This window comes from Marasmius oreades, chromosome 3 (genome assembly GCF_018924745.1).
Source record: "Marasmius oreades isolate 03SP1 chromosome 3, whole genome shotgun sequence".
Lineage (NCBI taxonomy): Eukaryota > Fungi > Basidiomycota > Agaricomycetes > Agaricales > Marasmiaceae > Marasmius > Marasmius oreades.
Window position 1 is genome coordinate 2,096,594 of NC_057325.1, and position 27,124 is coordinate 2,123,717.

Sequence of the window (27,124 nt, forward strand, 5' to 3'; positions counted from 1 at the left end):
AAGTACTGCATAAACCTATCTCTAATAGTGTACGTGCAATGCTACTAATCACTTCTTAATGACCATGGTTCGATTGTTGAAGACAGGGCTATACCACGCAGCGACACTCTCCCCTCGAGGTGCAACATGCATGAGATGCACCAGAACTCGCGAATTGTCACGCCAACTCGATGGTCTCCTTATGCTTGAACTTACGACCTGCACGATCTGCTGACCGAAACCTAAACTGGTTGCCATACAACTCAAATTCCATGTGCGGGACATCCGACACGGAAGTGTCAGTTATAGTCGGCACAGGGAAGGCATTATTGGGTTTATGTGTGGGAGGTAAAGTTGAGTATACTGGCACTGCAAAAACAAAAATGGAGTTCTGTTTCGGTATCACTGCAGAAGTCATGTTAGGGTGAGATATTGGAATCCACGGATTACACTCAACGCTTTACTTCATCACGACGAGTGACAACTCGTATGGCATTCTCCGATTCGTGGATGACAATACCGGAGATTCCGATGAGTGAAGGACATTTACTTTGGCGAACTATTGAGCTACATATAAGTACTCAGGGATGAAAGAGCGAAGGATCGGTTTTACCTGTCATGAGTGAACCATGGAAGTCGGCCTTTACCAGTTTTGCGTGCATGCCCGCCGTACTAGGGACGTCCTTGATGTTGGGTGGCCGGTTTGAGGGACCTTCTTGTGGCAGTCCCAGTAGCTCAGACATGTATCCCATCCACAACTGGTGTAGTGGAAGAAACAACTTGAATCTAGTGGTCCTGAAGTCAAAGACCCCGCCAATGTTACAGTTGTAAACTTACTTGGCCTGACTGTCATCCAGTTTCCACACACCTTTCTTCTTTGCCTCCCTTCGACCCATGATCCCCACCTTCTTCTGCTTGTAAGCCGTCCTCCGTTGACGCTTTTTTTCCCGATCCTTTCTGATGTGACTTCCTCGCACAGGGTTTTCGAGTAGTATCCTCCGCTCATGAACCCGGCTTGCGTATATTTCACTCGGGTCGGAGGCTTGAGTCACTGATGACTGCACGAAGGTTGGTACGAATGGTTGCGCGGTGGTAAGTTTGAGACGTTGACCCTGGTTGAAGTCTTTGAGTAATCTAACGACCTGCTGTGAGCAAACACCGTACCGTCATGTCAAAGCAGCTTTTATATATCGCAAGGGTGACATTGGACGAGCTAGATGCCATGATGATTGATAAGATGAAGGTGTAAAGATGTTTATAAATCCCTTCTCAAACGATTTGGCTAGTGCACCCGCGATTAGGTCCCACGAGTTTTTAGCAAAGCATATTAGCATGAGACGTGTCGAACCTTTTTAGCGTAGCATATTAGCATTGCTAATTAGCCACTAATTAGCAAAAAAAATTGAGGGAGAAATTTTCATCAAATTAGGCCTTTTTTGGCTCTACGCCCGTCGCCGACTCTATGCTGCTATAATCTATGGTACAAATGACATCCAATGGGAATAGCATCCTCCATGGTGATTTATTGTCCCATCCTTCCCATTCATCACCGATAGACCAGGAAAAGAGAAGAGGATGGAGGGTCTCCATTTCCGAGTATAATGGGAGGGCATTTGGTAGGTTACTCATTAGAACTTTAGCCGGTGGAGGTCTTTTGCCTTCTCGACTTCCATTTGTTGAGCTTGAACACAAGAAAGTACCAGCAAAGGCCGAGAGACGCGTTCTGAACGCGACAGGATTTAACACTGCCACTCACACGTGACACTTTCACGCCACATGGAATTGAAAGTGTGAGCAAATTTTCTCAAAACTGCTTAAAGAATGTTTGTACATCTAAAGGAGCGCTGTGAACCCTAATTAGCAATAAGTAACCTAATTAGCGTCAAATATTTGAGGGTTCTAGGGATACTGCTAATTAGCATTGCTAATAACTTTGACCTAATCGCGGGTGCACTAGATTTGGCACCTTTTGGCACACGGTCCGAGACGAGCCGACCCCTCTTCAAAAGAGTACACAAGCATCTCGCAAGCATCCTTAATTCTACGATACGATTGTTCATTCAAACATCATTCAATCGTAATTTCCCAACCCACGCTCATTGGTCGTTCCAATTCCTGCCAAGTTCTAATACTAAGACACGAAGACGGAGATGTAATCCGTGCAATCCGTCAACGTTTCAACTGTCGTTCGAGTGGAAGAGAAATTTGTGATTTTCCAAAAGAAGGCTATGCCCCTAGTAATTGTAGGACCTTGGACTCCACCTCAGTCGACGTGAGGTTGTCTAGCTCGACGTACTTCTCAACTCCGCGTTCTGGAGGGGACGGAATGTGTCAGGGCTTGAAGTGAACCCGAAGTTTACAAAACTTCGCGTACCAAACCGAGCGAAGACTCGCGCAGGGGTCCCATTTGCCTCTCGAATAAGAATAGGGAGATCTGCGTTGTGGTCTTTAATAGTTGGGTATCTGTTCAGAATGAATTGCCTAAATTTCCGGTCAGCCCATTGCTATTAGGAAAAGAAAGTGAAGTAGACCTTGTTCCGGCAGATGCTTGCCCCGTCTGAGAACAGAGTATTCTAATCTCTCGCAACGCTGGAGAAAAGGCTCTAGCGAAGGACATGATGAGATGAAACCGAGATGAAGGCAGGAGGATGGCGTGACTTGATATATTACATAATCCGTTCCCTTCTGTTCGTTGAACCCAGACTTTTCCCCTCACCGCCATGGACGACGAGCAGCGACAGAACGATGACTGGGCCAACAACCGAAACAACCGACTTCCCTCCTTCACTGAAGTTCTGTCCAGGAAAACCCGGCCACCGGTCGATCTTTTCATGTTTTAGTGGGTGTCTGAAACGCTCCTCGCCTATGTGATTGACTAACCAAGTTATTCTGTATAGTCTGTTTCTACAGAGAGAAGGCGCTGAGGATATCCTTGACTTCTGGCTAGATGTACAGCAGCATGAAAATCTCTGCCGTGCGTATTTTAAGGACGTTAGAAAATCCGGTCGCACCATCAAGGAGGATTGGCCCCAATATTGGGATTACGCTCGTCGCCGTGGCTCAATCTATGGTACTGTCGTCGGTCTACATCCTCAAGATGCCCTTGCAACGAAGAGAAGCACCGCGAGTACAGGAGACATGCTCAGCGAACAGGATAAGCGAAACCTTGCATCTCCAGAGGAGAAAGGTCGCTCAACTTCGCCACGGCCTGTGATGTCCGAGCAAACTCACATTGACTCGACCTCACCGATCAATGACCCGTTTGCGCGTTCTACGACACCTTTCTCGTTGTCAGGACGCACTCCAACCCTTTTCAATAAACGCGCATCACGCGCACCAACAGTCATCCCACGATCTTCAGCAATCACGCGTCTAGATTTAATTGCTTCTGCAGAACGAATCTACTACCGCTACCTCTCTCCTGCAGGTCAAGCGGTCAATTCTGAGGAAAATCACGAAATATACCTCCCTCCCTCTCTTCGTATACATTCTTTTCCTTTGAGCTCTTCGTCGGAACCCAAGACCCAAACCGAGCACGCGATTATGGCCCAGATCCCTGACATGTTCCATGCTCAGAAGGAGTATTGTTTCCGTGCCATGGAGCAGGATGCCTTCCCTCGCTTCTTACGAGCCAAGGCCTTTGGGAATCTCACCCCAGTTTCATCTCTTGTGAGACTCATACTGGGATTGATAGTACTCTGGATTGGGCTTGCCGTAGCCTTTTCACTGGTATTCCTCGACGTTCAACCTAAATCTAAACGATTTTTTGTAAGCGAGTTTTTTTTATTCATCAGGTCTAGAAGCTTATCTACAATTACGTTCAAAAGCTTTTCCTTCCGTTCACTGTCGCCATCCTATTCCTTATTTCACACCAGTACGAACTCGACCCCATCTTAGTCTTTCTCAGACAGTCCGAGACAACACCGTTCCGGACGCTCACTATCCGAGAGCCATATGTCAAGAAGCTCTTACTTGGTCGTGCAATATGGGTATCAGTACTGGTAGCAGCCTTTGTGACAGCATTGACTATGTTGTTCTGGGCCGTGCCTGGGCATAGACTATAACAAATTTCACTTGGGTCTTTCCATAACGATTCTACATGACCTCTTTCTTATCGTCACTATATTAGTTATTTCCGAAGTTTTCTCCTTGGTTCCTGTATTGATTATCTCTTACCGTGTTATCGTGTTGCATGGTCCATTATTGATCCGCTCCTCGTTCCTCCTCCACTTTTAGGATACCCTCAGTCTACTACTATGAACCACCCCTAACTTGACACTCTTTTATCCCTCTCGCCTATTATTCTTGATTTCTTCATGCTGACGTTGGCATTGTAGTTCTTCTATCTCTGCAACCAATCAGCTCGTCTCCGGTGCCGGAAACAACAGCCTCGGGTGTGGTCTGTCAGATTGGTGACTTTGGTGGCAAGGTACGCCCGTGCCCATCTGGACTTTCGGGCGTTCTACTATGTGTATTCTTCCCGGGGAATCGAGTACAATACAACGCTTAGATCAACTATTTATTACACCAATGCTCTGGTTCGCGACGGGGTGTGGTAGAGTAACGATTCAATAAATTCTTGCCTTCGGTAATGTCCATATTCTGATTCGAGTGGACCTATCTGGCCGTACGTCCTCGTCTTCAGAGAATATTTTGCACCAAAGGTCGCCAGATTTTTGAATAATCCAATTGATGAAGGTTGGGATTCTGCCCACGCAAACACAATGACCACCTCATTAACTTCTTACGACACTGGCAAAGAAAAACGTGAATTTGGACCACGCATTGCTGGACCAGGAGCTACAGGACGATAAGGACGAGCACCACCCCCGCCGTGGAAGGTCTTCCACACGCTATCAGACGAAGAACGGCGAGTCGACGTTTCTAGTGTTTCCGGGGATGCTTCAGAGAAGAAAATCAGTCAAAGAAAGAACCTCTTTGACTTGAATGATAATGAAAGCGCTACGGTACCTGCGAATCCGACATATCCTCCCAATACTCTTGTACCGCAATAGAGGATAATACAAACGACCGGCTACAAGGGAATGAATATAAGGGTGCAGACTCCAGAGACACCAACCAAAGAGACAAGGACAGGTGTACCAGCTATGGCGGTTGTATATAGATTAGTACTAGGGAAAATGAGGATAACGGCGGGGAGGGTTGGATAGCACGGGGTTCCTCTTCGATAACTGAATCGTCCACCACTGATCGAGTTATCGGAGCAAAGGGATTGTCGATTGTAGAAGAACGTATTAGCAGTCACCATGACTCGGACGAGCATGACAGCAAGGTAGTCCACTCGTTTCAGAACTCGAGGATGTGCCATAGAATAATGTTTCTAGCTGAGGCGAACATTCCAAGTGACAGCCCAGTCAAAACGTAACGCTTAAATTATTCACCCACAACAAAATGAAGAATGCCCGTATGAAGAGTGGGGCAAAAGCGTGCAAGTTCGGTGGGGGTATTCTCGCCCTTCCAATTAAGCGGTATTCCTGACATACTGCAGCTGGGGCCTACTGTCCTGGGAAGATACATCTTTCCTTGAAGGATGCTGCATATACCGGAAATGGTACAGCAGCCATCAACAAGCAGGTGCGCAGTGTGCGCCATTAACGGAATACCAACGAATGGTATCATTGTCAGTCACCTCTACATTTTCGATACTCGCCAATACAGCCAATCGAAGTAGTAGAGAAAGATGATGGATGGCTGACCAATGTTAATGAGGTCTCGGGGCTTGAGGAGATGTACTAAAATCGACCGATTTGACGCATCACTTGATTGTTGTGACAGACAGGGTGAATAAGTACATTCACATCTCAACGTCCAAGAAGTACTCGGGCAGTATGTATGCGAGCTTCTTTCTATCATCTGGGTTTTGCTTTGAGGAAGGCGGCATGGAGAGCTTCATTGTCCCGACCTCCTCCAAAAGTATATTAGAGTTCCTTCCGTCGCCACCAGTGCTGCCTTTATCGCTCAGGGCCTGATGAAGATCCTCCAAGATCGTAGCGGCGACATGGCGAGACGTGTCTGCATTTGCGTTCAAGGTCTTAAACACCTCGGTGGCGGTCACTGCTTCCGAACCAGGACGCCAAGAATCATAATCTGTAGCGGTTGCAATGAGAGCATAGCTTGACGAGAAGAATCAATACGAAGCGAGAAAAAGAGCTTTTGTCGAATCTGCATACCTTAGTTCAGCCTCTCTTGCCAATTTTGCTTCAGGTAGTACGCTCATATTGATGATGTCGGCTCCCCATTGACGGTACATCAAGCTTTCGGCACGGGTGGAAAACTGAGGACCTTCCATGCAAACAACGCACTTTTCTGTGAACAGCTTGACGCCGCGACCCTCACTGTCCAGCGCTTTCCGGATTTTATCCTCCAGCCACTTCACTAATCTGTTGCTGAAAGGGTCACCAAATGCAGCATGGGCAACGATGGTTGTCTCTTCAAAGAAAGAAACGGGGCGAACACCCTTTGTGCGATCAATGATTTGATCGGGTAAGACGAATGATCCTGGAGCAATCTCTTCTCGTAGGGAACCGACCGCAGAGAATGCAAGGATTGCACGAACACCAACCGATTTAAGTGCGGCGATGTTAGCACGAGCAGGAATATTGGATGGGTGCAAAGTGTGGTTGTGTCCGTGTCTGGCTAGAAATGCGATCTTCGTCCCAGATGGAAGGGAAAAGATGGTTAACGGGGAGCTTGGAAGGCCCCATGGCTGTTAATACGAATGTAAAAAGAAGTTGAGCTATTAGAGAGGCAGCTTGTACCGTTTCGGGATTAACGGTCTTTCTGATCGATGTTAACAAACAAGCTGCATCCCGTTCAGTAGAGCGTTCTTACACGAAAGTAAGATTGTCTAAGTGGTATAATCCACTTCCACCAATCACACCAACTGATACTGAAAGAGAGTTAATATAATCCGGAGACAAATGAAAGGAATTGAATCTTTACCGTTATCATGATCACCTCCAGACATAGTTGACGAGTTGACGAGAAGGTTTGTAAGGCGTGGGAACGGCTGATGGACTCTGCATGATGGACCGCCTGCAGTACGACAATCGGACTCTGTGCACCTTGTATATCAAGGACCATTGACCAAAGTAGGTCCTCGCAGTTGCTCTTCACTTACATCTCTAAAAACATGTCGTTTTCTCTAGGGTCCTATGGCTCTTACTCCCCATGCGTCAGACTTGGAAGATGACTTGAAACGGATGATTACGATCGTGTTCTGGTACAGTGTCAGTGAACAATCACCCTATATTGCTAAAACTAATCGAACTTTGATATGCAGCCCGACACCGAGCCACTTCGCCTTCAACAAATAGCTCCTCAATTTCCTCTCTTTCAGCTTTCACGATTGACGTCTCTGGTAGCAGACTTGGGGTTAACTGAAAATTCATATCTTGACACCTACAATCATCAGTTCGGAAGTTGGGAGCAGCACACTATTTCGACAATCCGAATCGTCGAGAGGAATCAGAGGCTGTTGTATCGTATACGGAGAAACTTATTGAATGGCCTTCGTGAAGATGAATGTCTAACTTTGGACGAAGAAATTGAAATGCAACCTGCACCAACTTCTCCTTCCAGCAAACGCCCAGCCTCAGACGGTGAACAAGTATCTCCACCTTCAAAAAAACGGCCCACACCTGGTGCTCAGTTCTTGGGAACGAGTGCATCTCATCCCTCTCATTCTTCATCCGGCACGCTTGTCAAGGACGGGAGTGCTGTATTACCATTATCTCCCGCACCTTTGTCGATTTTTCCCAAGTCATCAGAGAACGGGGAAGGATACGTCCCTTCGACATATCAACACCAAAGCTTTTTCAGTGCCCCAGAGACACCTGAGACAGTCACACTCCCTATGCATCTCCTCAACCCTCCCTCTGAACCGGCTCCTATTCCTTATCATCCACATCCACCGCTCAGGCGTTGGCCAAATGACTACACCGTTGCCCAACTTTCTCAAGGATTCCTTGCGCTGGAGGCACTCTCTTCACATTCGCACGTGACGGTAATCACCTCTGACGGCGAAAGGGTTAGCGTCGCTACCCCGAACATGTCTCAAAAAGCTGCCTTTGAACGGGTATTCCGGACACGTTATGTAAAGTCAACAGTATGTCGCCATCGTAGTGTCTGGAAAAGAGCTCCCCGTGAGATACGCGATGAGTTTGAGAGCTATGGAGATGACGAGCGTGGTTCATGGGGAGAATTTGTACGACGGGTGGAGGGTAAACCTCCGGGAAAATCTGCTCTTTCCCAGCAGCAGCAGCAAATTCAGTTTCCTCATCCCCACGCCCAAGTTGGTTCTCAGATCATCCATCCAAGTATAGCACACACTGGGCAAACGTTGAATCTGCCACCAGGACCACCGGTCCCTCCAATGACGATTCCTAACCAGGAGAATTTAATCTTCCACTCTCCGGACATCAATATGATGGGCACCTTAACCCAGCAGGCGCAGCAGGCACCACCCAGAGAAAATAGTGGTGCAGATGGAGATCTTCGTAAGGATAACAGCCAAGGTCTGATTTTCTGTGAACGAGTTGATTTCGCCGTTTTCTGAAGACATCTTGCCATTTACGCCAGGCAGTATGAGCCCAGACCACAATACGCCTTCCCATCAATCCCCGAGGGGGCCATCTGGTTTGTGTCTTTCATAATCCTTCAAATAAGGATGTGGATAATTGACCTCCAAACATAGCTCCGATGATCTTTGGACAGCCTCTCTCAGTATCTCGCTCTTCCGGTGGTGTACGATGATTTGTCAATGTCAATAACTCCCTGTATGTTACGAAGGACGCGACGCGAGTCTTAGGGGATTGTCTCCTCACATTACCATCATCTTCATTTCGAGCATCTGCCTCGTTGTACTTCATTTTATATCGTATTATTTCCCTGTGAAGCTGATATCAAAATATGAACTGTCAATTCGCTACACAAATACTTCCTTATAACCTCTCTATCTCAAGGCTCGCAAGTAGAAACGCAGCTAGTCCCTTTAGGTCGTTCACGTCCACTGCCTGGCTGACATAGTACTGCAACGCAATCATGAACAGATAATCCTTTCTCTCTTGATCTAACTCACGTTGAAATCCCCCGCCTGATCCAAACTTCCGACCTGTCGCCACAAATGTTCAGTATTCCCTTTTATTGAAGAATGAAAGAAAGAAAACTCACAACAACAGTATTCTGCCAATCAAACGTTCCATCGCTTGTGGGTTTGACCCAATTTGCGGTAACATAATCGTATGCCTTCCTCGCAGCACTCACAATCGAACCATCAGAGTCATTAACGTACCCAAGCCTAACCGCTTTCAGCAGGGAATAGATAAACATGGATGTTCCGCTGCTTTCGAAATAGTTTCGCGCGCGGCCTGGCTGAGTAATGACGAGCCACCAAACACCAGTCGTCGGGTGTGCTGCATCCCGGACACGGGGAGCAAGTGTTTTGAGAATATTCAAAATCGTTGCATGTCCTGGATCAGATGTTGGGATGATCTCAAGTACGTCCACGAGTGCCATCATGTACCAGCCTACGAGTGGGAGTAGGATTAAATTATTTCAGCGCGGGATGCACCGTCTCACCAAGAGCTCGATCCCATACTTCAGGACTATGTCCCCGATCCGGGGAAGCCCACACCGTCGTATGTGAAAAGTCATAGCCATGATACAACAGTCCAAAGCTGTTCGGTGCCGTCTCATTTTGTAGAGTATTCTTGAACATGAGCTGGAATTGTCGTGTGATATCAGACCATGCTGTGGCGTTGTTGGATTGAAAGTCGGTAGTGTATTGAGCATAGAATATTTCTCCCATGTAAATGCCGTCGAGCCAACCTGATGAACCTCATCAGTTGGATTTATTGAGCAGAGGTCATAGAGCGTGTAATAACCCTGGTTGAAATATCTCAGCTTATGCCAGAATTGCCCCTCAGCCGTTCGGGGGTGGGAATTGAGCTGACTTCGGAAGACATCTGCTGCTGCTTTGTACTTTGTTTGCTTCGTCTGTTTGTACCTATGATTGTGTTGTTAATTTAAGGTTTCGCGCTGTAGTGAGACTGAACCTACAAGTAAAGGAACGTCGGCCCAACGCTATTGGATATTCAAGAAATATTGCTGAGCTAGACCTCGGTGTATGCAAGCATGAGACGTTACCGCAATGGATCCAAAACATAATCAGTCAACCTAAGGTCCCGAAAATCGTCGACGTTTTTGAGGAACCATGAAGAAGCAAACGCACGTGTAACTCCCATGGGGTGTCCCATCAGCGGTTACAACGTTGTCGACCCCACTTTGGATATAGTCAAAGTACGTGCGGTTCCCAGTTCGTTCGAAAAGTAACCTGAGTCCCCATTGCAATTCACCATGTTCGTACGAGATAATCGCAGCCCCTTGAGCTGTCAGACCATTGCCTTGCTTCCGAGCAATCGCAGAATCTGCTGCCCAGACAGCATAGGACTGAGGCCGTGCAGTTACGAATCCTATTTGGATGGCAAATAAGATGATAAGCAGGGGCCTGAGCATGGTTGGATGCCAGAACTAGGTGTGCGACATGCTTTTTATATGGTCCAAGAAGCTATTTTCAGACCACGGCCCGCTCAGAAACTGCAAGTGACTAGGAACCGAACGGTCCGTCGTAGAACTTTCCAAATTCTCACCGAAAATGGGTGACCATACGATACGAATTCAACATGTGCAGAACGTTACTTCAATAATTCGTATTCGAGACTTGCAAGGACGAAGGCCGCGATTCCCTTGAGATCATTCACCTTCTTGTTGACACTAATGTAATACTGTGGGAGGATCAACAAGACAGCAGCGGAACCGAGGCCAGGACGAGACGAACCTCAAAAGTGCCGTTTCCGCTCAAGCTGCCGACCTGTAGATGTTTGGAATGGTCAGGCAAGGATTAATTTTCTCACTTCCCGATACACACCTCAACCGTGTTCAGCCAATCCATAGTACCGTCACTTTTCTCGGAGACCCAATGCGATGTCATGTATTCGTACGCTTTCATTGCCGTAGTAACAATGGTCCCATCGGAATCCTTGATATATCCCAACCGAACACCCTTCAGCAGTGAATAGACAAACATGGCAGATCCACTGCTTTCAAAGTAGTTTCCACTCCTGCCAGGTTGCGTCATGACAAGCCACCAGACACCAGACTCGGAATCTGCTGCGTCTCGAAATCGAGGGGCTAGAGTCCCGAGAATCTTCAGGATGGTGGCATACGTTTCACTGGAAGCTGGGATGAATTCGAGGACGTCAACCAATGACATCATATACCATCCTGTTCGATTGCTTAAGAATCGCAATAATCATCAAAGCGATGAAAAGGGAAAATTGACCTAGAGCCCTATCCCAAACTTCCGGGGAGTGTCCACGATCTGGTGAGGCCCACACAGCAGTGTGTGAATAGTCGTAGCCGTGATAAAGCAAACCGAGGTAGTGCTCGGAGCCTGCGGTCTGCAAGGTATTGTCGTAGATGAGCTTAAACTGCTTTTCAATATCGACTAGACTAAACACATTATATCAGGAAAAAGAAGGACGCGGAGTTGCTCACCCCAAGCACTAGAATTAGAGGATTGGAATGCCTTCGTGTACTGAGCATAGAAGACGTCGCCCATGTAAATCCCATCGAGCCAACCTTGAAAACGCTTCAGTAATATTAAAAGAAATAAGGGAAACGCGGTGATCAGCTAACCTTGGTTGACATAAACCTGCTTGTGCCAGAATTGGCCTTGCCCGGTGCGCGGTTGTAGGTCCAATTGACGACGAAACATGTCTGCGGCGGTTTTCCATTTGACTTGGTTGGTTCGCTCGTACCTTGAGGTAGCTTAAGCCGGGAACAAGGCAGCAGTAGTAAGATTGACTGACAGGTATAAAAAGGTTGATCCAACTCTAGAAAAATCATTTAGGTACAAGGAATGTCGAGGTGAAAACCATAGACTTGCCTTAATGGATCGAGCTGGAAGTCGGAAAACCTTGTTTCCAGTCATTAGAGATAGCGAATACACGGAAAGGAAAGACAAACTTGTAACTCGATGGAAGCGAGCCGTTAGCTGATACAATGGTGTTCGAGGCCTTCAAGAGATGGTTGTAATATTTCTGATTGCCTGTTTTCTCAAAAAGTTGATGTAGGCCTAGTTGAAATTCGCCATCATCATAAATGACTTTGGGGTTTCCACCAGAGTCAAGACCTGTGCTCTGTCCACGAGCAATGGCAGAATCTGCAGCCCATTGGGCGTAAGATGCTGGCCTAGCGGCACTGACTTGGCCACGAATATCGAGGAGTTGAGCCAGCAAGTAGAGCTGGAAGAGTCGTGCAAGCATTTGAGCGATTAGGTCCTGGCGTTTGGTGACCAGTTTACCAGAAGTAATGCCGCAGCAAAGATTTGCCCCGGGCCGCTAAGGCGTTGTGGTCTCGGCGATTGCCGACCGACGAGATGATCACAGGTGACCACTTCCCAGGTACTGTTTCTTCCACCCACAACTCTATATACACAAAATGGCCGACCAACTTGTGAGTCATTATCTTCTGTGCTTGTCAACTCGCTAACTTTCATGATCTCTGCTCATCAGTCTGAAGGTCTGTGTGTAAAGTCTCAGTCGACTTTCAAAGCAGCTCACGCCCGTTGACTATTCGTTGTATAGAGCAAATTTCTGGTAGGATCATTCGTATGACACTGGACTGTTTTCTCAACACCTATCTGTCCTCGAAATCCAGAATTCAAAGAGGCTTTCTCCTTATTCGACAAGGGTACTCACCAGTCCGTTTCCACGCTTGCACACTCGCTCACACTCTTCCTCAGATGGCGATGGTACGATAACAACCAGGGAGCTTGGAACTGTCATGCGGTCGCTGGGCCAAAATCCCACGGAAGCTGAGCTTCAAGATATGATCAACGAAGTGGACGCCGATGGCAATGGCACGATCGATTTCCCCGAGTTTCTTACCATGATGGCTCGCAAGATGCGAGACACTGACAGCGAGGAAGAGATAAAGGAGGCGTTCAAGGTGTTCGATAAGGACGGGAATGGCTACATTTCTGCTGCTGAATTGAGACACGTCATGACCAATCTCGGTGAGTTCCTCATCATATAGCCCCCGGTTGTTGCACCATTGACTGGCTGTTTATTCTCAGGAGAAAAGCTGTCTGATACGGAGGTCGACGAAATGATTCGGGAAGCTGATGTCGATGGTGACGGTCAAATCAATTATGAAGGTACGTCTATTCGCTCCATTCCTCCGCATAATCGACCCATTTATCATTTATTCTGCAGAGTTCGTCAAGGTACATTCCAACATGCACTGTTTTCCTGATCTTTGACCTGAACATGAATCTTCCAGATGATGCTGTCGAAGTAAGCTAGAATGCATCCTTCACCCGTTCCGATGGTCTAAGCTTGGACTGTCGTTGAAAGATAATGTAATCAGTACTATAACATGTTCGCTTCGCCATCATACTTGTGCCGTGTTGGATCAGACCGCCGATGTGCAAAGTCATTGTCCCGCAAGTCAAGTCCTTATCGTGATGGCCATTGAGCGATCCCGATCCATTGCCGGGCCCGGCTGAATGAAGTTGGTGAGTCTTCGCCTTGTTCACGGCTTTCGGCTCGCATGACATCATACTCACGTCACATACACCGCAATACTTGTATTTAAAGACTGTCAATGGAACTGCTTGTCTTCACTACCCATCATGTCCAACATCCTCAACAAGGTCAAAGACAAGGTCTCTCACTCTGACAACAACAATTCAGAACCTACTTATTCCATCCAACCTCACCCGAATGTCTGTCGTCCATTTATTCTTTCAGCTGCTGTCAACTAATCTTTATCTTTCGACAGCCCAACGATTCAGCCAATCACACCTTCACTGGAAATGATCCCATCGCCGCACACCACGCGAAGGGCCCCCATATTCCTAGTAAAGAAATACGTGATAATTTGGAGAAGCCCTTGGTGAATCTCATTCTTGTTCTGCCATGCACGACCAACTCATCAATTTCACCCTTAGAATCGCGAAGAACTCCGAGCTCGACAGGAAGAGCTCAACCGCGGTAACTGAAGGACGTTACTCTCGATGGCGCCATCGACTTCTTGCTTCAAATGGTTTTACGATACTCGTGAATGTAATAGCTCATCCTAATCTGTTCATGGAATCTGTACTATTATGTTGCGCCCTGAATTCGATGTAATGTCTTACTGTGCTTACTAGCCCATCATACAAATCTCAATTGACTAATAACTTGAGCTTGATCCATCAAATCCCCGAGAAGAGTAAACCTCATGCTCCGGGGAGTTTGGATCAACTCAAAAGTCGTACTCCATCTTATTCCACGTGCATCTGGTGACACCCTCGTTAGTGAACTCATAGGACTGCTGACCATCGCTCAGTCGATCTTTTCTGGAAGCGGACCGCCGGTGAAAACAGGGAATTTTCTTGGAATCCTCTAGCATTTTTTGCACCGCAAAATGGCATATCCTTGGCCTCGGTTTCTGCTGAATATTGAGTTCACACAATCTATCAACGAACGCATGAGCAACCATAATTTCAAACTTGGGCCTAAATTTCGGAAACACTTCGATTATAACTTCGACCACGTACACTTTATAAGGTGAATGGAAGTCCTGGGTCTTCTGTACTAGCTCTGCTCTTGTTCACGAGAATGCTCTTGCTCTTCAAATCTGTCGCTCTTATCACTCTACTTCCTTTTATCTATGCTGCACCGGTGACTGAGAATGGCCTTGTAAAGAGACAAATCGATACCTCCCAACACTGCGGTATGCCGAGAACTCCTTGCTTGTTCGAAATTATTGATTCTCCTGCAATTGTAGGCCAATGGGACACTGTCGTCGCCGGTCAATATACCCTCTACCTCGACCAATGGGGCATGGGGAACGCTCAGTCCGGGCAAAGTTGCGCCAACTTAATTTCCCTGAGCGGAACGACCATTTCTTGGAAGAACACCTGGAACTGGGTTGGAGGAAATGGTGTCAAAAGCTACACTAACGTCAACTTGAACAACGGTCTCAACAAGCAGCTGAGCGCCATCAAGAGCATCCCTGTGATTATCGTCGAGATTCCAATGACTGTGAACGCGCAATGACGTCCTTCCTTTCAGGCTTCATGGAAGTGGTCGCAGAGCACTTCGGGAACCATAGTTGCCAACGTCGCTTTCGACCTGTTCACCTCTTCGTCGTCAGGAGGATCGAACCAGAATGAAATCATGATTTGGCTTGCCAATTATAACGCTGGTCCCATCTCCTATAATTACAATGCTGATGGAACGCCCAAGGCCGTGGCGACAAATATCAGCCTAGCCGGTCAAACTTGGTAATGCATCGATATTTTTTTTTTGAATGATGGTTAGGTGCTAAAGAAAATCTTTCTCTGAAAGGAACCTCTACATCGGCTCCAACGGCGCTCAAACCGTTTACTCCTTCCTCCCGGCCAGCAGTGGCACAAGGATTACCAGCTTTAGCGGTGACCTCAACCTTTTCCTCAAGGTTTGGAGATTTGATTCATTTGCGACATTGAGTTTTTGACGAAAAAATTTCCAGTACTCTTCTTCACAAGGCTTGAGTGCATCGCAGTACATCACCACTGTTCAGTCTGGCACTGAGGCGACCTCGGGATCTGCAGTGTTAACATCGTGAGTAGACTCGTGAATCTTTTTACTATACGGTCTTACTGACCTCTCTGTCCAGTTCTGCCTACAGCGTTGTCATCAATTGAGAAATTGGTAGATAAATTACGGAGAATGCAAGATGGCCAATGAGAATTTAAAAAATTGATGGAATCTTGTGCTCGACCCTCGATGAAGTCAGGTATCGTATTGAACTGCAGTATCGCGGATAAGTAGCGCGGTCTGCGTGGCACCATTTCGGAACACTTCTGCGCGAACCGTCCGCATTGCCAACAAATGGCCCTCTACGACCGCTTGAAAGCTGCTATGAGGGTACATGTATGAGCTTGTCCGGTTTAATGACAGTTAGCATTATTTCGCCAATTCGTGAAGCGCCATGCAACAACAGTTTTATCGCGGGAGTTTGGGGAGCAGAGTTCAGTCAGCCGGTTCGGCACCACTGCCGGCGTCGCGATCGCAGTCACTCCAGCCTTCGACCAATACCAGTACGAACTAGCATGCCATCTCAATCAACTCTAAGTCCCGAAGACAAAACCAAGGTCAAGTCGGCGATTCCTGTCTCTCCTACAACAAACAAAATATTCTCTGCTTCTCTCGCTCGAATCTATTACGCACATCCGAAACCCGATGAGTGGTCATACGCTGGGCTACAGGGGGCCCTGGCATTCGTCAGGGATAACAAGAATGGATGCTGCGCCTTCAAACTGGTCGATTTGAGTGGTACAAGAGGTGTTATATGGGAACATGAACTATACAAAGACATGGAATATAACGCAGATAGGGCATATTTTCACTCGTTTGCTGGGGATGTGGGTTCTATTCTCAAACTATTGATATCCTTAATCTGAATACATAGAATCTATACAGGAATGTATGATCGGCTTTGTGTTTGCTGATGAAGGGGAAGCTAAAGCATTTTGGAAGAAGGTCCTTGCAAAGAAAGACGCGAAAGCGGGTGAGTCACCTCCGTTAACCTCCATTCAAGTTTTCCAATCCTCCAACAGGGAAGACTACGGAGAAAAAGAAGAAGAAAACTGCAAGCAAAGGTGGAAAAATTGACAAATCGATGATCTCTGGACCCACTACTGGATCCTTTATCCATGTCGCACACATGGGCTATGACGCCGAATCAGGCTTCACATCCAAAGGTGTCGATCCTTCATGGACCGCATTACTCGGTCAACTGGAGAACTCCGGAATAGACAAGGAACTTATTGCGCAAGAGATGGACTTCATTAAAGACTTCGTGCGGACGCAACAGTCAGCCCCACCAGTCAAAGAAAAGAAAGTTAAACCACCCCCACCACCGTCCAGAAAGACGCATAATATGAGCAATAGTATCTCATCTTCAACTCCTGCTTCGCCTCCACCACCGCCATCCCGCAATTCACGTCCACCCCAACCGCCACCACAACCACCACAACCACCGTCACGAACAGTCCCTTCGACTCCTCCCCCTCCCGAGATTCCGTCCCGTCCACCAGCCAAAGCAATCCCAATCCCTCCTCCGCCACCTTCACGACCTGGCAATGCTCCCCCTCCCAGGCCCGAAACATCTACACCTGTTCCGCCCCCGCCCCCTCCATCTCAGTCAGGAGCGGCCCCCCCTCCACCTCCACCACCTCCACCACCACCACCACCGCTACATTCTCCAGCCTCTGGGGATGGGATTCCACCACCACCACCACCACCAGCCCCTCCTGGATCCACCGGAGGTCATTCTACGAGTTTGCCAGCGCCGCAGGCTGGCAGGACTGATCTCCTTGCCTCTATTCAAGGAAAGGGGATCCATTCTCTCAAGAAAACAGATCCCAGCAGTCCATCGCCTGGCGGTAATGGTACCGGCACTGTTGCTGCCGCCGCTGCCGTTGGAGGTGCAGCCGTTGGAGCAGGAGCAGCGGCCGGAGGGAGTGATTTGGCGAGTGCACTCGCAGATGCGTTGCTCGCAAGAAATAAGAATATGGGAGACGATAGCGATGACGATGATGATGACGACGATTGGGATTGAGATTTGTTCGCCCCTACCTCCTCTCACTTCCCGGTTTTCATTCTAGATTATACCTATTCTAGCGGAATCCATCGTGCGGCCACTGGGTCCATATATATATCTATATATATATCTACAATCATTACGCGCTTGACACAGCGGGCAGATACCTTACCTGCACTGGGTGAAGAATAGCGTAACGCAGGTGTTTTATGTCGTTAACATTTTGACAAATTTCATTATAATTTTAACGTAATCTCCAAATTTTGCATAAAGTTTGCATAAATGTTTTTGAAATAACTCCCGCATGTTACGCTATTTCGCACCTTGTGTGGGCTTGTATTCACATCCAGTGTCTTTTAAACGGGTTTTCAGAATGCCGTATCTCACTTTGCATCGATTCACATGAGACGTGCAGTTCAAAAAGATCAACAAAATCAGATTCCACGAGAGTACGTAGACGATTTAAGGTTAGAGCCGGGAGATCGTCTCGGACGTAGAAATACAAACGAAAGATCCCGCTGATATCGCGATTGATATTAAAAACCGTCATCAGAAGGATGCCTGTGCAGCTGCTCTTTCTGCAAAGGAACCCCTGGGCTCCCAAGCTTGAGTATGTGGGACAGCGGCAGGCATTCCACCGTCCGGTAATCCCCAGCCACCTCCACCTGGCGTTTCCACCAGAAGCCTGTCTCCCTTTCCCATCCAAACTGTAGCTTTGCCCCCAATGTTTATTTCTCGTACGGGACCAGTAGACTCATCTTCCAGGTCCCCGTCTTCTTCTCGAAGGCGTTTCATCCAAGTATTACGGCCAAAACCACCAGGTCCGCCTCCATTCATGCCGTATGGCTGCCTGGTTCGACGCTGTAAATGCGCCAGAATATTAGCGGGGCCATGCGGCGTCGAGAAGTAAAGAAAGACTTGCCTCAGATAATATCGATACTTGCATTGGTTCGAGAAACTCGATTTCACGCCTGACACCTTCACCTCCGTTCCATTTACCGACACCTGCTGAATTGGAACGAAGGCCAAATTGATGCAGAATCACAGGGTAACGACGCTCAAGGATTTCCACGTCACCGATACGAGTATTTGTGATATGCGTGTGGACGCCATCAGTGCCGTGCCAATTTGGGCCTGCGCCAGAACCGCCTGCAATAGTCTATTGTGTAGGAAGACCGTCCGAAGTCGACAATCGCGTCATGCAGGAGAGAGAAGTGGGTCCATACCTCATAATAGCCCCATCCAGCCGCCACTCTCCCATCCTTATCCTTGCCACCTGCGCCAAAAGTAAGATTGCTTAAATAGACACATGTCAGTGATTTGTCAGGCAGAAGTGGAAGATTGATATTCACTTGGTACACCCTTGACTGGCAGCACAGGCTTGGAAAGCTTTCAGCACGACGTCCACAATACGTTGCGACGTTAGTACATTGCCTCCACAGACGGCAGCTCTCCGAGACGGTGACAGGAAGGACTTCTTAGGAATTCTAACTGAACGATTGGTCAAATGTGTCAACGCGGCAAGAAGTCACCAAAAAATGAAATGGTACCAACTATCTAAGGGAACCAGACATCCAGCATTTAAAGGAATATCCATGTCCAACATGGACCTCATGCAATAAATGACTGCCGAATGTACCACGGAGATAGGCGCATTCAGATTTCCACGAACTTCATATCCAGTTCCTTCGAAGTCCATGACCGCCGATCCTTTGTCTTCATCGATTTCGACTTTGAGTTGTATCTGGTACGCCGGTTTGAGAACATTCGGTTCACAGCAGTTTGATCGACTCACGGGAGATCCGTCGTCCAGATAATCAATAGCAGAGAGTACATTTGTGCCGGCTCGTTTGGCAACATCCCGTAGAAGGTTCCGTACGCACATCTCTGCGTTAGCTCGGATGTGATACATGTACTCTTGAACAGTTTCCAGGCCATAATCATCCACGACTGATCGCTCGAAACTTAGTCCTCTGGTTCAATGGGATAGATCGGCCGAATTTCACGTACTCGCGTGTATGAGCTGGATCCCCTTGTGGTTTGCGGCAATTTGCTGATTTGGAATCTCACGTCAGAACTGTCTGTGGGTAATATGTTCAACGAATAGATACCGCTTTCAAATCACTCTCCACATCTCTGAAATTCCGACAACCAGAGCTTCCAGGATATTGACTGGGTTTGTCGATCATATATTCTATCAGGCCGTCTCGATCAAAGACACCTTCGTTGACGATCTTGAAACTGATTATCTCCGCGCCTTCCTCGAAGAGAGTGACGGATGTTGGGGGCATTGAACCGGGAAGAATCCCGCCGATATCAGCATGGTGACCGCGGGATGCAGTAAAGAAGATGATTTGTTTGGTATTAGAGTCGAAAACGGGAGAAATTATTGTGATGTCTGGAAGGTGACTTTGAAAAGGTAGGTTGATATTATGGTCGGTAGAAATAAAACCATACAGCTCACGAGCCACCAGCGTGCGGAGAGTTCGTCATCAAAACATCTCCTTCTTTCAGGTCCTTTCCGTATAGCTTCATTTGATACTTGACAGCACTAAAAAAGTACACTTATTAACACATAACAAAGGCAAGGAACTTGAGTCATACAAACTCATCGATCCCAGATGTATTGGGATGAAAGGTGCATTGGCGACCAGATCTCCGTCCGGAGCAAAAAGAGCACAAGAGAAGTCGAGTCTCTCCTTGATGTTCGTACTGATTGAGGTCTGCTGTAAGGATCTACCCATCGCTTCAGCGACGCTCATGAAACGATTGGCAAATAACGTAAGAAGGATGGGATCGGGTCCCTTTCCGGAGGGAGTTGACGATGTCCCATGCTGTACTGCAGCCATGATAGAAGGAAGTTAAGTTTCGATGACGCCAAATTAAACAGAGTCAGAGCCTCAGCGGGCCGGGATGATACTCCGTGCCGGCAACCGGAAGAGACCTCAAGAAAAAGCTGTTGAAGCTCTACCATGTTCTTCTCTACATCTTGACCACTGGAACGCAAATTACAAACCTCGTAGCTCTGAATATAGTACCAGCGACTCATTAAATCATGTCTGAATCACTCGCAGATTATCTAGTGTCTCAACAACACCTCCTACAAGAAGCTTCTGAAGCCCTCCCTCACCAGTTTTCCAAGTGTACTTATTCACTTGGTCATATCAGGTTCGCTCAAAAGTTCTCCACACGATGCGAGCCATCCTTATCTCTTTTCAGGCAAGCGGTTTATCTCTGCGAAACCTGTCCAGAGTCCCGAGGTATTTGCTCTGCTTGTTCAATTGCCTGTCATACGGATCATGAACAAACTGAATTGTAAGTGATAAGTACTCGCAATAACACAATTCTTGGGAATACTACAGAACACTAGATTTCCCAAACGGAACTTTCGTTGCGATTGCCCGACCGAGGGGACCACTCACCCATGTTCTTTACACAACAACTTGGAACCTGTGAACACGGAGAATCTCTACGGACAGAACTTTCAGGCGCTCTTCTGTCGGTGTCAAAGGCCATACGATGCCCAAACCGAACGAGAAACTATGATACAGTGCCTTGCGTGCGAAGTGAGGGGATTCTTTACTCATTGATACATTTTATTATTTTTACAATATTTGAACTGATATATCGATCAGGATTGGTTTCATGAATCCTGCTGTAATCTCAGGGATCGACCCGCTCCTCGCGAGCAAACCCCAGAAGAAAATGACCAATATCAGGTCAATGAGAACGAGAACGAAACCCGCTCGGAAGCATCGTCCTCAGGGCTACCGCCACCTCTCCTTGAGGCCTCCGACTATGATGCATTTATATGTGGCTCATGTGTCTCGAAAAACTCTGTCTTGCAGCGTTATGCAGGGTCTGCGGGTTGCCTAATCGTTACACGAGACAGTTCATCAAGTCCTTGGAAATTGTATCCGGAGAAGGATGCGGTCGACAACCTTTCTCGGTCGGAAAATACCAATTGTTCTCAGAAAAGGCGGAGTTCTCCAACTGGTTTCAGTGAGCGTAATGCAAAACGACAGCGTGTATCCCCGTCCTCGTCCTCGTCCTCGTCGGAACCATGTCTTGCCCCCTCCTCTTCTCACCAGAGCGATAAGATCTACACGGGAATAAGGGATAGTGAGCACTTGGCTACCTTGGGCACTGGGGACATCTTCTTAACCGAGGGTTTTCGAGATCGTTGGTGTCAGTGTTCTACGGTGAGAAAATCCAGTGTGTACTTGATCCTCGGACTAGAACACCACGTTCTCAGTGTCTTCCATTGCTCAAAGCCAACCGATACCTACTGGAAGAGGAGGATACGTATGAACCCCCCTCAGACCCTGACTCGGGTAAACAATATCTCTTCATCTTGCTCAGGAAGATTACTGACCATGTGAGTAAAGGCTTGTCGTTGGAGGAGTTGGGAATGAGAGCGCTCTCTCGCCTTCCCAGAGACCGTGCAATCGACGGTATTCATGCATTCAACGCAATGCGGTGTGTTTCATGTTGGTGCCAAATTTGGCGTTCTCATGATCATATCATTTCCAGGGAGGATCTCGTCCAGTTTTTACGTCCGTTTGCGCAAGATGGAAAAGTTGTCAGCGACTCTGACGTCAAGACTTTCTTCGAAACGCTCATGGAAAGGCACAGAGGTCAGAATACATAGTTGGTTGAAGGTTAAACTCGGACGAATGAGTGGTTCTAGGCCTCCTGGCAAATCATCATATTCCACTCGATGCAAGGTCCATCGATCGATTCCTTGTAGACCTCCCGAGAGTTACCATGAATGAATGGAATACGGTAACATAAACATACAGTTACATAGATCTTTACGACGACTATTTGAACTGATTCTAGGGGTATATTTCGATACATGTTAAGTTCTGGTTTCTCGCAACGTCCAGCAAATTGACAACTGGTAGGGACTCAGTCAAAAGCGGTACCGTAACATTACAGCCTTGCTTGGTAGTGGGTCGGGGAGGAAGTCTGCGCATTCCCCGTATAGGTTGGCAGGGAGGAGGCGTACGTTTTCCATGTTGTATCGGATATGATAGGAGCGGAGACATAATCCTCAATCTGCAGGTCCTGCAAATAAGAGTCCAGGCGCGGTAACGCACGCGATACGGCGGCATCCTCGCGCCGTCTTTGGTCCATACGCGTTAACCCTGCTTGTTCAGAATACCAGGCGGGGTCTTGGCGAATGACAGAACATTCGTAAATATCGAGGATGGTCTGAGGTAATTTCTCCTCAACTCCGGCGGCGTAAGCCATCGCATGACCAATGGATTCAATAACTTGCTGCGATTGGGGAAGGATAAGACAATTGAAAGAATCACTTCGATGGTCGTCCAGCGAACAAAGGAGTTGCTTATTCTCGTTCAGCAGCGACCAAGCATGCCGAGCTAGGAGGGAGCTATCCGAATGAGGTAGAGGTACCGCATACCTCTCGAGCAACAATTCTGAGAAAAGTCGGATGCAGAGCGTCAAAATGTCTCCTTCTGCGATAATCACGCCTTTCCCGTCATTCTGGAGGGGATGCACACGTCAATATCGGTCAGCTTGAGATACCAACCAGCTTACCTCAATTCGTGCCATGTAATTGTGTTCAAAGGTCCCCTGTGCACCGCATCGCTCGGCAACCTCTGGTACCGACCGTTGGAAGTGGCGACAGACGGTAGCTTTCACGATGACTGACATGGCATGCCTGACACGGTGGTCGGTGGTCCCGTCCATGGCATAACGTATCGCACGGGGATACCATTTGTCCATAATCATGGAAACAGCCGTGGCGTTGAGTATTGGCCACTGTTGAGTGCGGAAAGCGATGATTGCGGTGGGCTGATTCTTCGTTCCAATTATAGACCGATGCATGGAGTACTTGCCGCCAATAAACGCAGCTGCCTTCATAGCAGAGATCCACGGACCTGGTACTGCTAAAGTGCCTAGCTGTATTCTCCATATCTCGGCCCACCATGCTTCGAGAGGTCGTTCAGGAACGGTGAGAACGCTGATATCCGATGCTACGAGTGCCGTGGGAGGGAGATGGACTTGATGAAAGCGCGTCAAGGAAAAGTCCAAAGGGTTCGTTCCGCTCCGCGTGGGCAGGCGACTGGAAATGACTCCACGGTACATCTCACGTTCGTTGCAAATGGGTACGATGAAAAACCTAGAACCATGATCCCGGCCGTTTACTATCATTCGCGCCATGACCAATGCGACCTTGGGAATGCCAAAGGCTGGGGTTGATGCGGGCATAAACCTGTAAAGATGATTAGGCACGGCTGGTTGGATTGGTAAGAGATGAACTGACTTTGTTGCTTCCTCACGAGGGGTATTCAAAATGAAACCGTTGTCAGTCTTCACGGCTGTCGTCTCGATGTTGAAAGCATCGAGACCGTGGCCACGTTCCGTAAGTAGGTAGATCCCGACGGTGTCAAATCTCAGCAAGCTGTCAATCAATGGGCGTAGATCGGGGCGCTTGTGTAGGTGACGGGACAATGTCCCGATAGTAAGACCGACGTGGGCAGCGAGTATGGTGAACATTGCGATATCGAGACAGCAAATGGGATCGGTCATCATGGCCCAAAACCTTGGGGAGCACAACTCGACGTCGGAGGGGGTCAGTGCTGCAAAAGGGATGTGAGTTTGTTGGAGATTAGTGATTGAGGAAGAACCGACCATAGCTGCGCAAGACGAGACGGGCGCGACGATAGGAGAGCGCGACGCTTTCATCCTTGGAGAGAAACTCGTTTCGTATCTGAAAGAGAGGGTGTTTGGGAAGCGCCTGCATCGTGCTGGATTGCAGGGTTTCCTGGGCATGGCTTTTAAACTGTGCAGAGAGGTCTTGTGTCGATGCTGAGCATTACGCAATGCTGAAAACTGTTTCCAGAAGTACGCAGTGAAAATGGCTGCTTGCCGCCTCACTCGGACCACGTGCCGTCCAGCACATGGAGTTGAATTGTGCCGCGGAGTTCTAATCTGATCAAGATCAACACCAACCCGGAAATTACGGCTTCGATGACCAGGAGCTGGGAGGAGCATTGTTGTCGGTGTATCCTGGGCCTCTCAGCTTATTCAAGTCGTGGGCGACTCTGTGTGGCGCTTTGCAACAACCCGTCGCATCCCTGAGAAAACGGAGAGTGGGAGTGCAAGGGAGTGCCTAGCCAATAGAGTAAAAGGTCCGATATCGACCGGTGTCTTTCCCAGTGGGCTTTGAATGGGCCAGGAGGTTCTCGAGTCCTGTCATTCGCTCGTCGGAAGTAGAGAACCTGGAGGAAACGTGAGACAGACGAAAAATACGGAGACACGCGTTTTCGTACATCGTCCACAAGGTCCTGTGTGTCCCAACAGCTCGTTCTCGTACGTATCATTGGCAGGAGTCATCTGAATGGTCAGCACAATCATTGTAGCAAGCATCTGAGATACTACTCCAGTATGATGACAGACAAAATGATCTGTGCTATATTCTGACTGCCGGGCCGCGCCATAACGTGAGCTTGTTCGGTGTCCGAAATTTCCCCCTGCATTAGTGTCGTTTTTCCCAGAGCCAAAAAAAGCTTCAACTCACAGTGGGTCTGTGATGGCCGGATATTTGCCAACTCCTTTCCTATCCAATGGTTTTCTCTATATTTGCAGTGTCCGCCGAACTCGGTGGAGCAACCTAATGGGTCTCCACGTACATCTCATGGCCAACTAGCTTCAGGGCTCAGCACATTTTCCTAGGCCTGTAGGTACCCTACAGGAAGTACCTGGGGCACGTAAACTGTGGGCTCTGAATAGGGCTGCTCAATTCTCAAATTGACCGTCGCTAAATTGACCGTTCACGACCATCTTGGCTACGATTTCAAGCTCAGACAGGGCGGACGGTCAATTTTAGAATTGAGTAGCCCTAATGGACATTGTCAATGAACCAACCATTTTCATCCTGGGCCGATTATCACCCACCCTACATGAATAGATGGTGTAGGAGCATCTTCATATGCTGTCGCGTGGGAAAGGTTCACAACTGGGAATCAATCCACGAAATTGATATACAGATGAATCTCCTATAATGCATACCCCTTGGTTGGGTCCAAAACGTATGCATTTTTAGAGAGTATGCATTTCTAGAATATTTTTTATATCACTTTTAGGGTCACTGTAATGGGTTCAAAAGAGCTTAAACTGTATTGTAGACCTTCTATTAGTAGAAAAAGACTATTTTCGAACAAAATAATGTGTGGTCTCTGTGCAGTCTGAGATTGGAAAGCCTCCAGACGTGTTTTATGGCCAAAAGATGAAAGTAATCCAAAACTCTGATTTTTGGGGGCATGTTGGGTGTAAATGGTACTGTAGAGACAAATTTACGAATGATTTACTCTATGGTAACTATACACACTAAGGGGGGTATGCATTTTTGGAGGTGAATTTAGCCCATAAGGATCGGTTTTTGAGCCAAAAATGTATGCATTATGCGAAATCAGAAAGGTATGCAATTTCACCCGCAAACCGAGTCGGTGAAGCCGAAAATCAATGCATTTTTGGAAAGTATGCATTATCGGACATATGCATTATAGGGGATTCATCTGTATCACACTCTTTTTTCCGGTTCTGATTACGATAATTCGAAACGGTCCGTCGACATGATTCCGTGCTACAGTATCGGTGTTTCCAGGCATTGGGCCCAAGAAATCAGAGTACCAACGCAGCAACACCGGCACCGATTAAGCCAGCGATGATGTTGACTGCTGAAGCCGAAGCCCCATTAGCAGATTTTTGGGACCTATGGTGATGTTCTTTTTTTTGAGTTCCCGCAATTGGAAAAACGTAGGGTGATACATACGTGGGGGTGGGAGATGCACTCGAGTTAGATACATTAGAGGTCCCAGTCGCGGCCGAACTTGCAGGAAGGGAAACAGAAACACCCTAGATTCTCATCAGTCGCATCTTTTACGGGTTTGAATGTGGGAAAATGTACCGCTCCGGCACAAAGCATTTGGGCAGCAGAGAGAGCAGTCGAGACGTCGCTGCTGGGACACTTCGCCTGAACACATTGGAAGGTGGAATTGACGAAGGTTGGATCCTTGCACAAGCACGCAGTGTCAGTTGTACCGCCGCATCCACTAGTATCGGCGGATGTGATGCATTGCAAAGCACAAGCTGATCAGGAGGAAAAAGTCAGCCAAAGTTGTGAGGACAGTCAGAAGTATTGCGCCACGAACAAGGTAAGCTTTGAGCCGAGGTAAAAGAGACCACAGTGAGCAGAGAAAGAACGACGGAGAAGTACATGTTCGTAGTCAAGGAGAGTTGTCAGTCGCGGTTTACGCGTACTTACAGAGTTTGTTTCTGTTTGCAAGCACAGATAGCCTATTAATATCCAGTCTATCTCAGTAAGAGATATGTAAAAGAGGCTCCAGAAAGTTTGAGGAAATCTATGGCCTGAGACTTTAGGCCATCTTACTCAGGGCGCATGCGCAGTAATTCAAGTTGCACATGTACAGTGTGTTGGTGTCAACAAGCTTCA

General features: G+C 47.7%; 15 protein-coding genes across 17 annotated transcripts; 7 read left to right on the forward strand and 8 right to left on the reverse strand.

The window, feature by feature from the left end:
- Positions 1 to 31: 31 nt before the first annotated feature.
- E1B28_005969 (uncharacterized protein) lies at positions 32 to 1,312 on the reverse strand. Its single transcript, XM_043150573.1, has 5 exons — positions 1,144 to 1,312; positions 817 to 1,091; positions 593 to 765; positions 437 to 538; positions 32 to 384 (listed from the first exon to the last, which is right to left on the reverse strand). The coding sequence occupies exons 1-5, from the start codon at positions 1,201 to 1,203 to the stop codon at positions 158 to 160; spliced, it is 837 nt and encodes a 278-aa protein (XP_043011662.1). The 5' UTR covers positions 1,204 to 1,312; the 3' UTR covers positions 32 to 157.
- Positions 1,313 to 2,000: 688 nt separating this feature from the next.
- E1B28_005970 (uncharacterized protein) lies at positions 2,001 to 2,638 on the reverse strand. Its single transcript, XM_043150574.1, has 3 exons — positions 2,511 to 2,638; positions 2,354 to 2,460; positions 2,001 to 2,291 (listed from the first exon to the last, which is right to left on the reverse strand). The coding sequence occupies exons 1-3, from the start codon at positions 2,594 to 2,596 to the stop codon at positions 2,206 to 2,208; spliced, it is 279 nt and encodes a 92-aa protein (XP_043011663.1). The 5' UTR covers positions 2,597 to 2,638; the 3' UTR covers positions 2,001 to 2,205.
- A 28-nt stretch (positions 2,639 to 2,666) lies between these two features.
- Positions 2,667 to 4,585, forward strand: E1B28_005971 (uncharacterized protein). The gene is made up of 3 exons (XM_043150575.1): positions 2,667 to 2,818; positions 2,877 to 3,747; positions 3,807 to 4,585. The coding sequence occupies exons 1-3, from the start codon at positions 2,700 to 2,702 to the stop codon at positions 4,041 to 4,043; spliced, it is 1,227 nt and encodes a 408-aa protein (XP_043011664.1). The 5' UTR covers positions 2,667 to 2,699; the 3' UTR covers positions 4,044 to 4,585.
- Positions 4,586 to 5,690: 1,105 nt separating this feature from the next.
- On the reverse strand, positions 5,691 to 6,993 carry E1B28_005972 (uncharacterized protein). Its single transcript, XM_043150576.1, has 5 exons — positions 6,943 to 6,993; positions 6,832 to 6,889; positions 6,759 to 6,780; positions 6,171 to 6,706; positions 5,691 to 6,113 (listed from the first exon to the last, which is right to left on the reverse strand). Exons 1-5 carry the CDS (start codon positions 6,965 to 6,967, stop codon positions 5,795 to 5,797), a joined length of 960 nt encoding a protein of 319 aa, XP_043011665.1. The 5' UTR covers positions 6,968 to 6,993; the 3' UTR covers positions 5,691 to 5,794.
- An 18-nt stretch (positions 6,994 to 7,011) lies between these two features.
- On the forward strand, positions 7,012 to 8,937 carry E1B28_005973 (uncharacterized protein). Of its 2 annotated transcripts, XM_043150577.1 has the most exons (5): positions 7,012 to 7,091; positions 7,149 to 7,229; positions 7,283 to 8,516; positions 8,581 to 8,637; positions 8,696 to 8,937. In XM_043150577.1, the coding sequence occupies exons 2-5, from the start codon at positions 7,155 to 7,157 to the stop codon at positions 8,752 to 8,754; spliced, it is 1,425 nt and encodes a 474-aa protein (XP_043011666.1). In that variant the 5' UTR covers positions 7,012 to 7,091; positions 7,149 to 7,154; the 3' UTR covers positions 8,755 to 8,937. The 2 variants fall into 2 exon arrangements, with proteins under 2 accessions (XP_043011666.1, XP_043011667.1); XM_043150578.1 differs by having other exon boundaries at positions 7,283 to 8,637.
- Positions 8,938 to 8,942: 5 nt separating this feature from the next.
- E1B28_005974 (uncharacterized protein) lies at positions 8,943 to 10,515 on the reverse strand (the record flags this gene model as incomplete). Its single annotated transcript, XM_043150579.1, has 8 exons — positions 8,943 to 9,029; positions 9,080 to 9,112; positions 9,172 to 9,527; positions 9,580 to 9,828; positions 9,885 to 10,006; positions 10,060 to 10,083; positions 10,147 to 10,176; positions 10,232 to 10,515. The coding sequence occupies 8 exons, from the start codon at positions 10,513 to 10,515 to the stop codon at positions 8,943 to 8,945; spliced, it is 1,185 nt and encodes a 394-aa protein (XP_043011668.1).
- A 179-nt stretch (positions 10,516 to 10,694) lies between these two features.
- E1B28_005975 (uncharacterized protein) lies at positions 10,695 to 12,326 on the reverse strand (the record flags this gene model as incomplete). Its single annotated transcript, XM_043150580.1, has 7 exons — positions 10,695 to 10,784; positions 10,838 to 10,870; positions 10,928 to 11,283; positions 11,342 to 11,506; positions 11,557 to 11,640; positions 11,698 to 11,819; positions 12,028 to 12,326. 7 exons carry the CDS (start codon positions 12,324 to 12,326, stop codon positions 10,695 to 10,697), a joined length of 1,149 nt encoding a protein of 382 aa, XP_043011669.1.
- Positions 12,327 to 12,479: 153 nt separating this feature from the next.
- On the forward strand, positions 12,480 to 13,679 carry CMD1 (calmodulin). The gene is made up of 9 exons (XM_043150581.1): positions 12,480 to 12,516; positions 12,576 to 12,582; positions 12,648 to 12,659; positions 12,721 to 12,753; positions 12,806 to 13,078; positions 13,139 to 13,219; positions 13,278 to 13,288; positions 13,345 to 13,579; positions 13,662 to 13,679. The coding sequence occupies exons 1-8, from the start codon at positions 12,502 to 12,504 to the stop codon at positions 13,360 to 13,362; spliced, it is 450 nt and encodes a 149-aa protein (XP_043011670.1). The 5' UTR covers positions 12,480 to 12,501; the 3' UTR covers positions 13,363 to 13,579; positions 13,662 to 13,679.
- Positions 13,680 to 13,696: 17 nt separating this feature from the next.
- Positions 13,697 to 14,065, forward strand: E1B28_005977 (uncharacterized protein; the record flags this gene model as incomplete). The annotated part of the gene is made up of 3 exons (XM_043150582.1): positions 13,697 to 13,789; positions 13,846 to 13,959; positions 14,015 to 14,065. 3 exons carry the CDS (start codon positions 13,697 to 13,699, stop codon positions 14,063 to 14,065), a joined length of 258 nt encoding a protein of 85 aa, XP_043011671.1.
- Positions 14,066 to 14,666: 601 nt separating this feature from the next.
- E1B28_005978 (uncharacterized protein) lies at positions 14,667 to 15,736 on the forward strand (the record flags this gene model as incomplete). The annotated part of the gene is made up of 6 exons (XM_043150583.1): positions 14,667 to 14,781; positions 14,836 to 15,065; positions 15,123 to 15,334; positions 15,399 to 15,507; positions 15,562 to 15,653; positions 15,709 to 15,736. The coding sequence occupies 6 exons, from the start codon at positions 14,667 to 14,669 to the stop codon at positions 15,734 to 15,736; spliced, it is 786 nt and encodes a 261-aa protein (XP_043011672.1).
- Positions 15,737 to 16,110: 374 nt separating this feature from the next.
- On the forward strand, positions 16,111 to 17,896 carry E1B28_005979 (uncharacterized protein). Its single transcript, XM_043150584.1, has 3 exons — positions 16,111 to 16,456; positions 16,515 to 16,602; positions 16,652 to 17,896. Exons 1-3 carry the CDS (start codon positions 16,145 to 16,147, stop codon positions 17,653 to 17,655), a joined length of 1,404 nt encoding a protein of 467 aa, XP_043011673.1. The 5' UTR covers positions 16,111 to 16,144; the 3' UTR covers positions 17,656 to 17,896.
- A 152-nt stretch (positions 17,897 to 18,048) lies between these two features.
- On the reverse strand, positions 18,049 to 20,498 carry E1B28_005980 (uncharacterized protein). The gene is made up of 10 exons (XM_043150585.1): positions 20,242 to 20,498; positions 20,102 to 20,188; positions 19,749 to 20,046; positions 19,648 to 19,690; positions 19,433 to 19,587; positions 19,192 to 19,381; positions 18,990 to 19,128; positions 18,864 to 18,933; positions 18,560 to 18,796; positions 18,049 to 18,498 (listed from the first exon to the last, which is right to left on the reverse strand). The coding sequence occupies exons 1-10, from the start codon at positions 20,484 to 20,486 to the stop codon at positions 18,187 to 18,189; spliced, it is 1,776 nt and encodes a 591-aa protein (XP_043011674.1). The 5' UTR covers positions 20,487 to 20,498; the 3' UTR covers positions 18,049 to 18,186.
- Positions 20,499 to 20,595: 97 nt separating this feature from the next.
- On the forward strand, positions 20,596 to 22,301 carry E1B28_005981 (uncharacterized protein). 2 transcript variants are annotated; one of them, XM_043150586.1, is made up of 7 exons: positions 20,596 to 20,805; positions 20,857 to 20,952; positions 21,008 to 21,203; positions 21,273 to 21,839; positions 21,893 to 21,971; positions 22,026 to 22,116; positions 22,171 to 22,301. In XM_043150586.1, exons 1-7 carry the CDS (start codon positions 20,693 to 20,695, stop codon positions 22,286 to 22,288), a joined length of 1,260 nt encoding a protein of 419 aa, XP_043011675.1. In that variant the 5' UTR covers positions 20,596 to 20,692; the 3' UTR covers positions 22,289 to 22,301. The 2 variants fall into 2 exon arrangements, with proteins under 2 accessions (XP_043011675.1, XP_043011676.1); XM_043150587.1 differs by having other exon boundaries at positions 20,857 to 20,897; positions 20,958 to 21,203.
- A 271-nt stretch (positions 22,302 to 22,572) lies between these two features.
- E1B28_005982 (uncharacterized protein) lies at positions 22,573 to 24,448 on the reverse strand (the record flags this gene model as incomplete). Its single annotated transcript, XM_043150588.1, has 4 exons — positions 24,301 to 24,448; positions 23,933 to 24,248; positions 23,203 to 23,881; positions 22,573 to 23,148 (listed from the first exon to the last, which is right to left on the reverse strand). Exons 1-4 carry the CDS (start codon positions 24,410 to 24,412, stop codon positions 22,573 to 22,575), a joined length of 1,683 nt encoding a protein of 560 aa, XP_043011677.1. The 5' UTR covers positions 24,413 to 24,448.
- A 1,666-nt stretch (positions 24,449 to 26,114) lies between these two features.
- Positions 26,115 to 27,078, reverse strand: E1B28_005983 (uncharacterized protein). The gene is made up of 4 exons (XM_043150589.1): positions 26,823 to 27,078; positions 26,579 to 26,760; positions 26,444 to 26,526; positions 26,115 to 26,383 (listed from the first exon to the last, which is right to left on the reverse strand). The coding sequence occupies exons 1-4, from the start codon at positions 26,887 to 26,889 to the stop codon at positions 26,293 to 26,295; spliced, it is 423 nt and encodes a 140-aa protein (XP_043011678.1). The 5' UTR covers positions 26,890 to 27,078; the 3' UTR covers positions 26,115 to 26,292.
- Between the last annotated feature and the right edge of the window lie 46 nt (positions 27,079 to 27,124).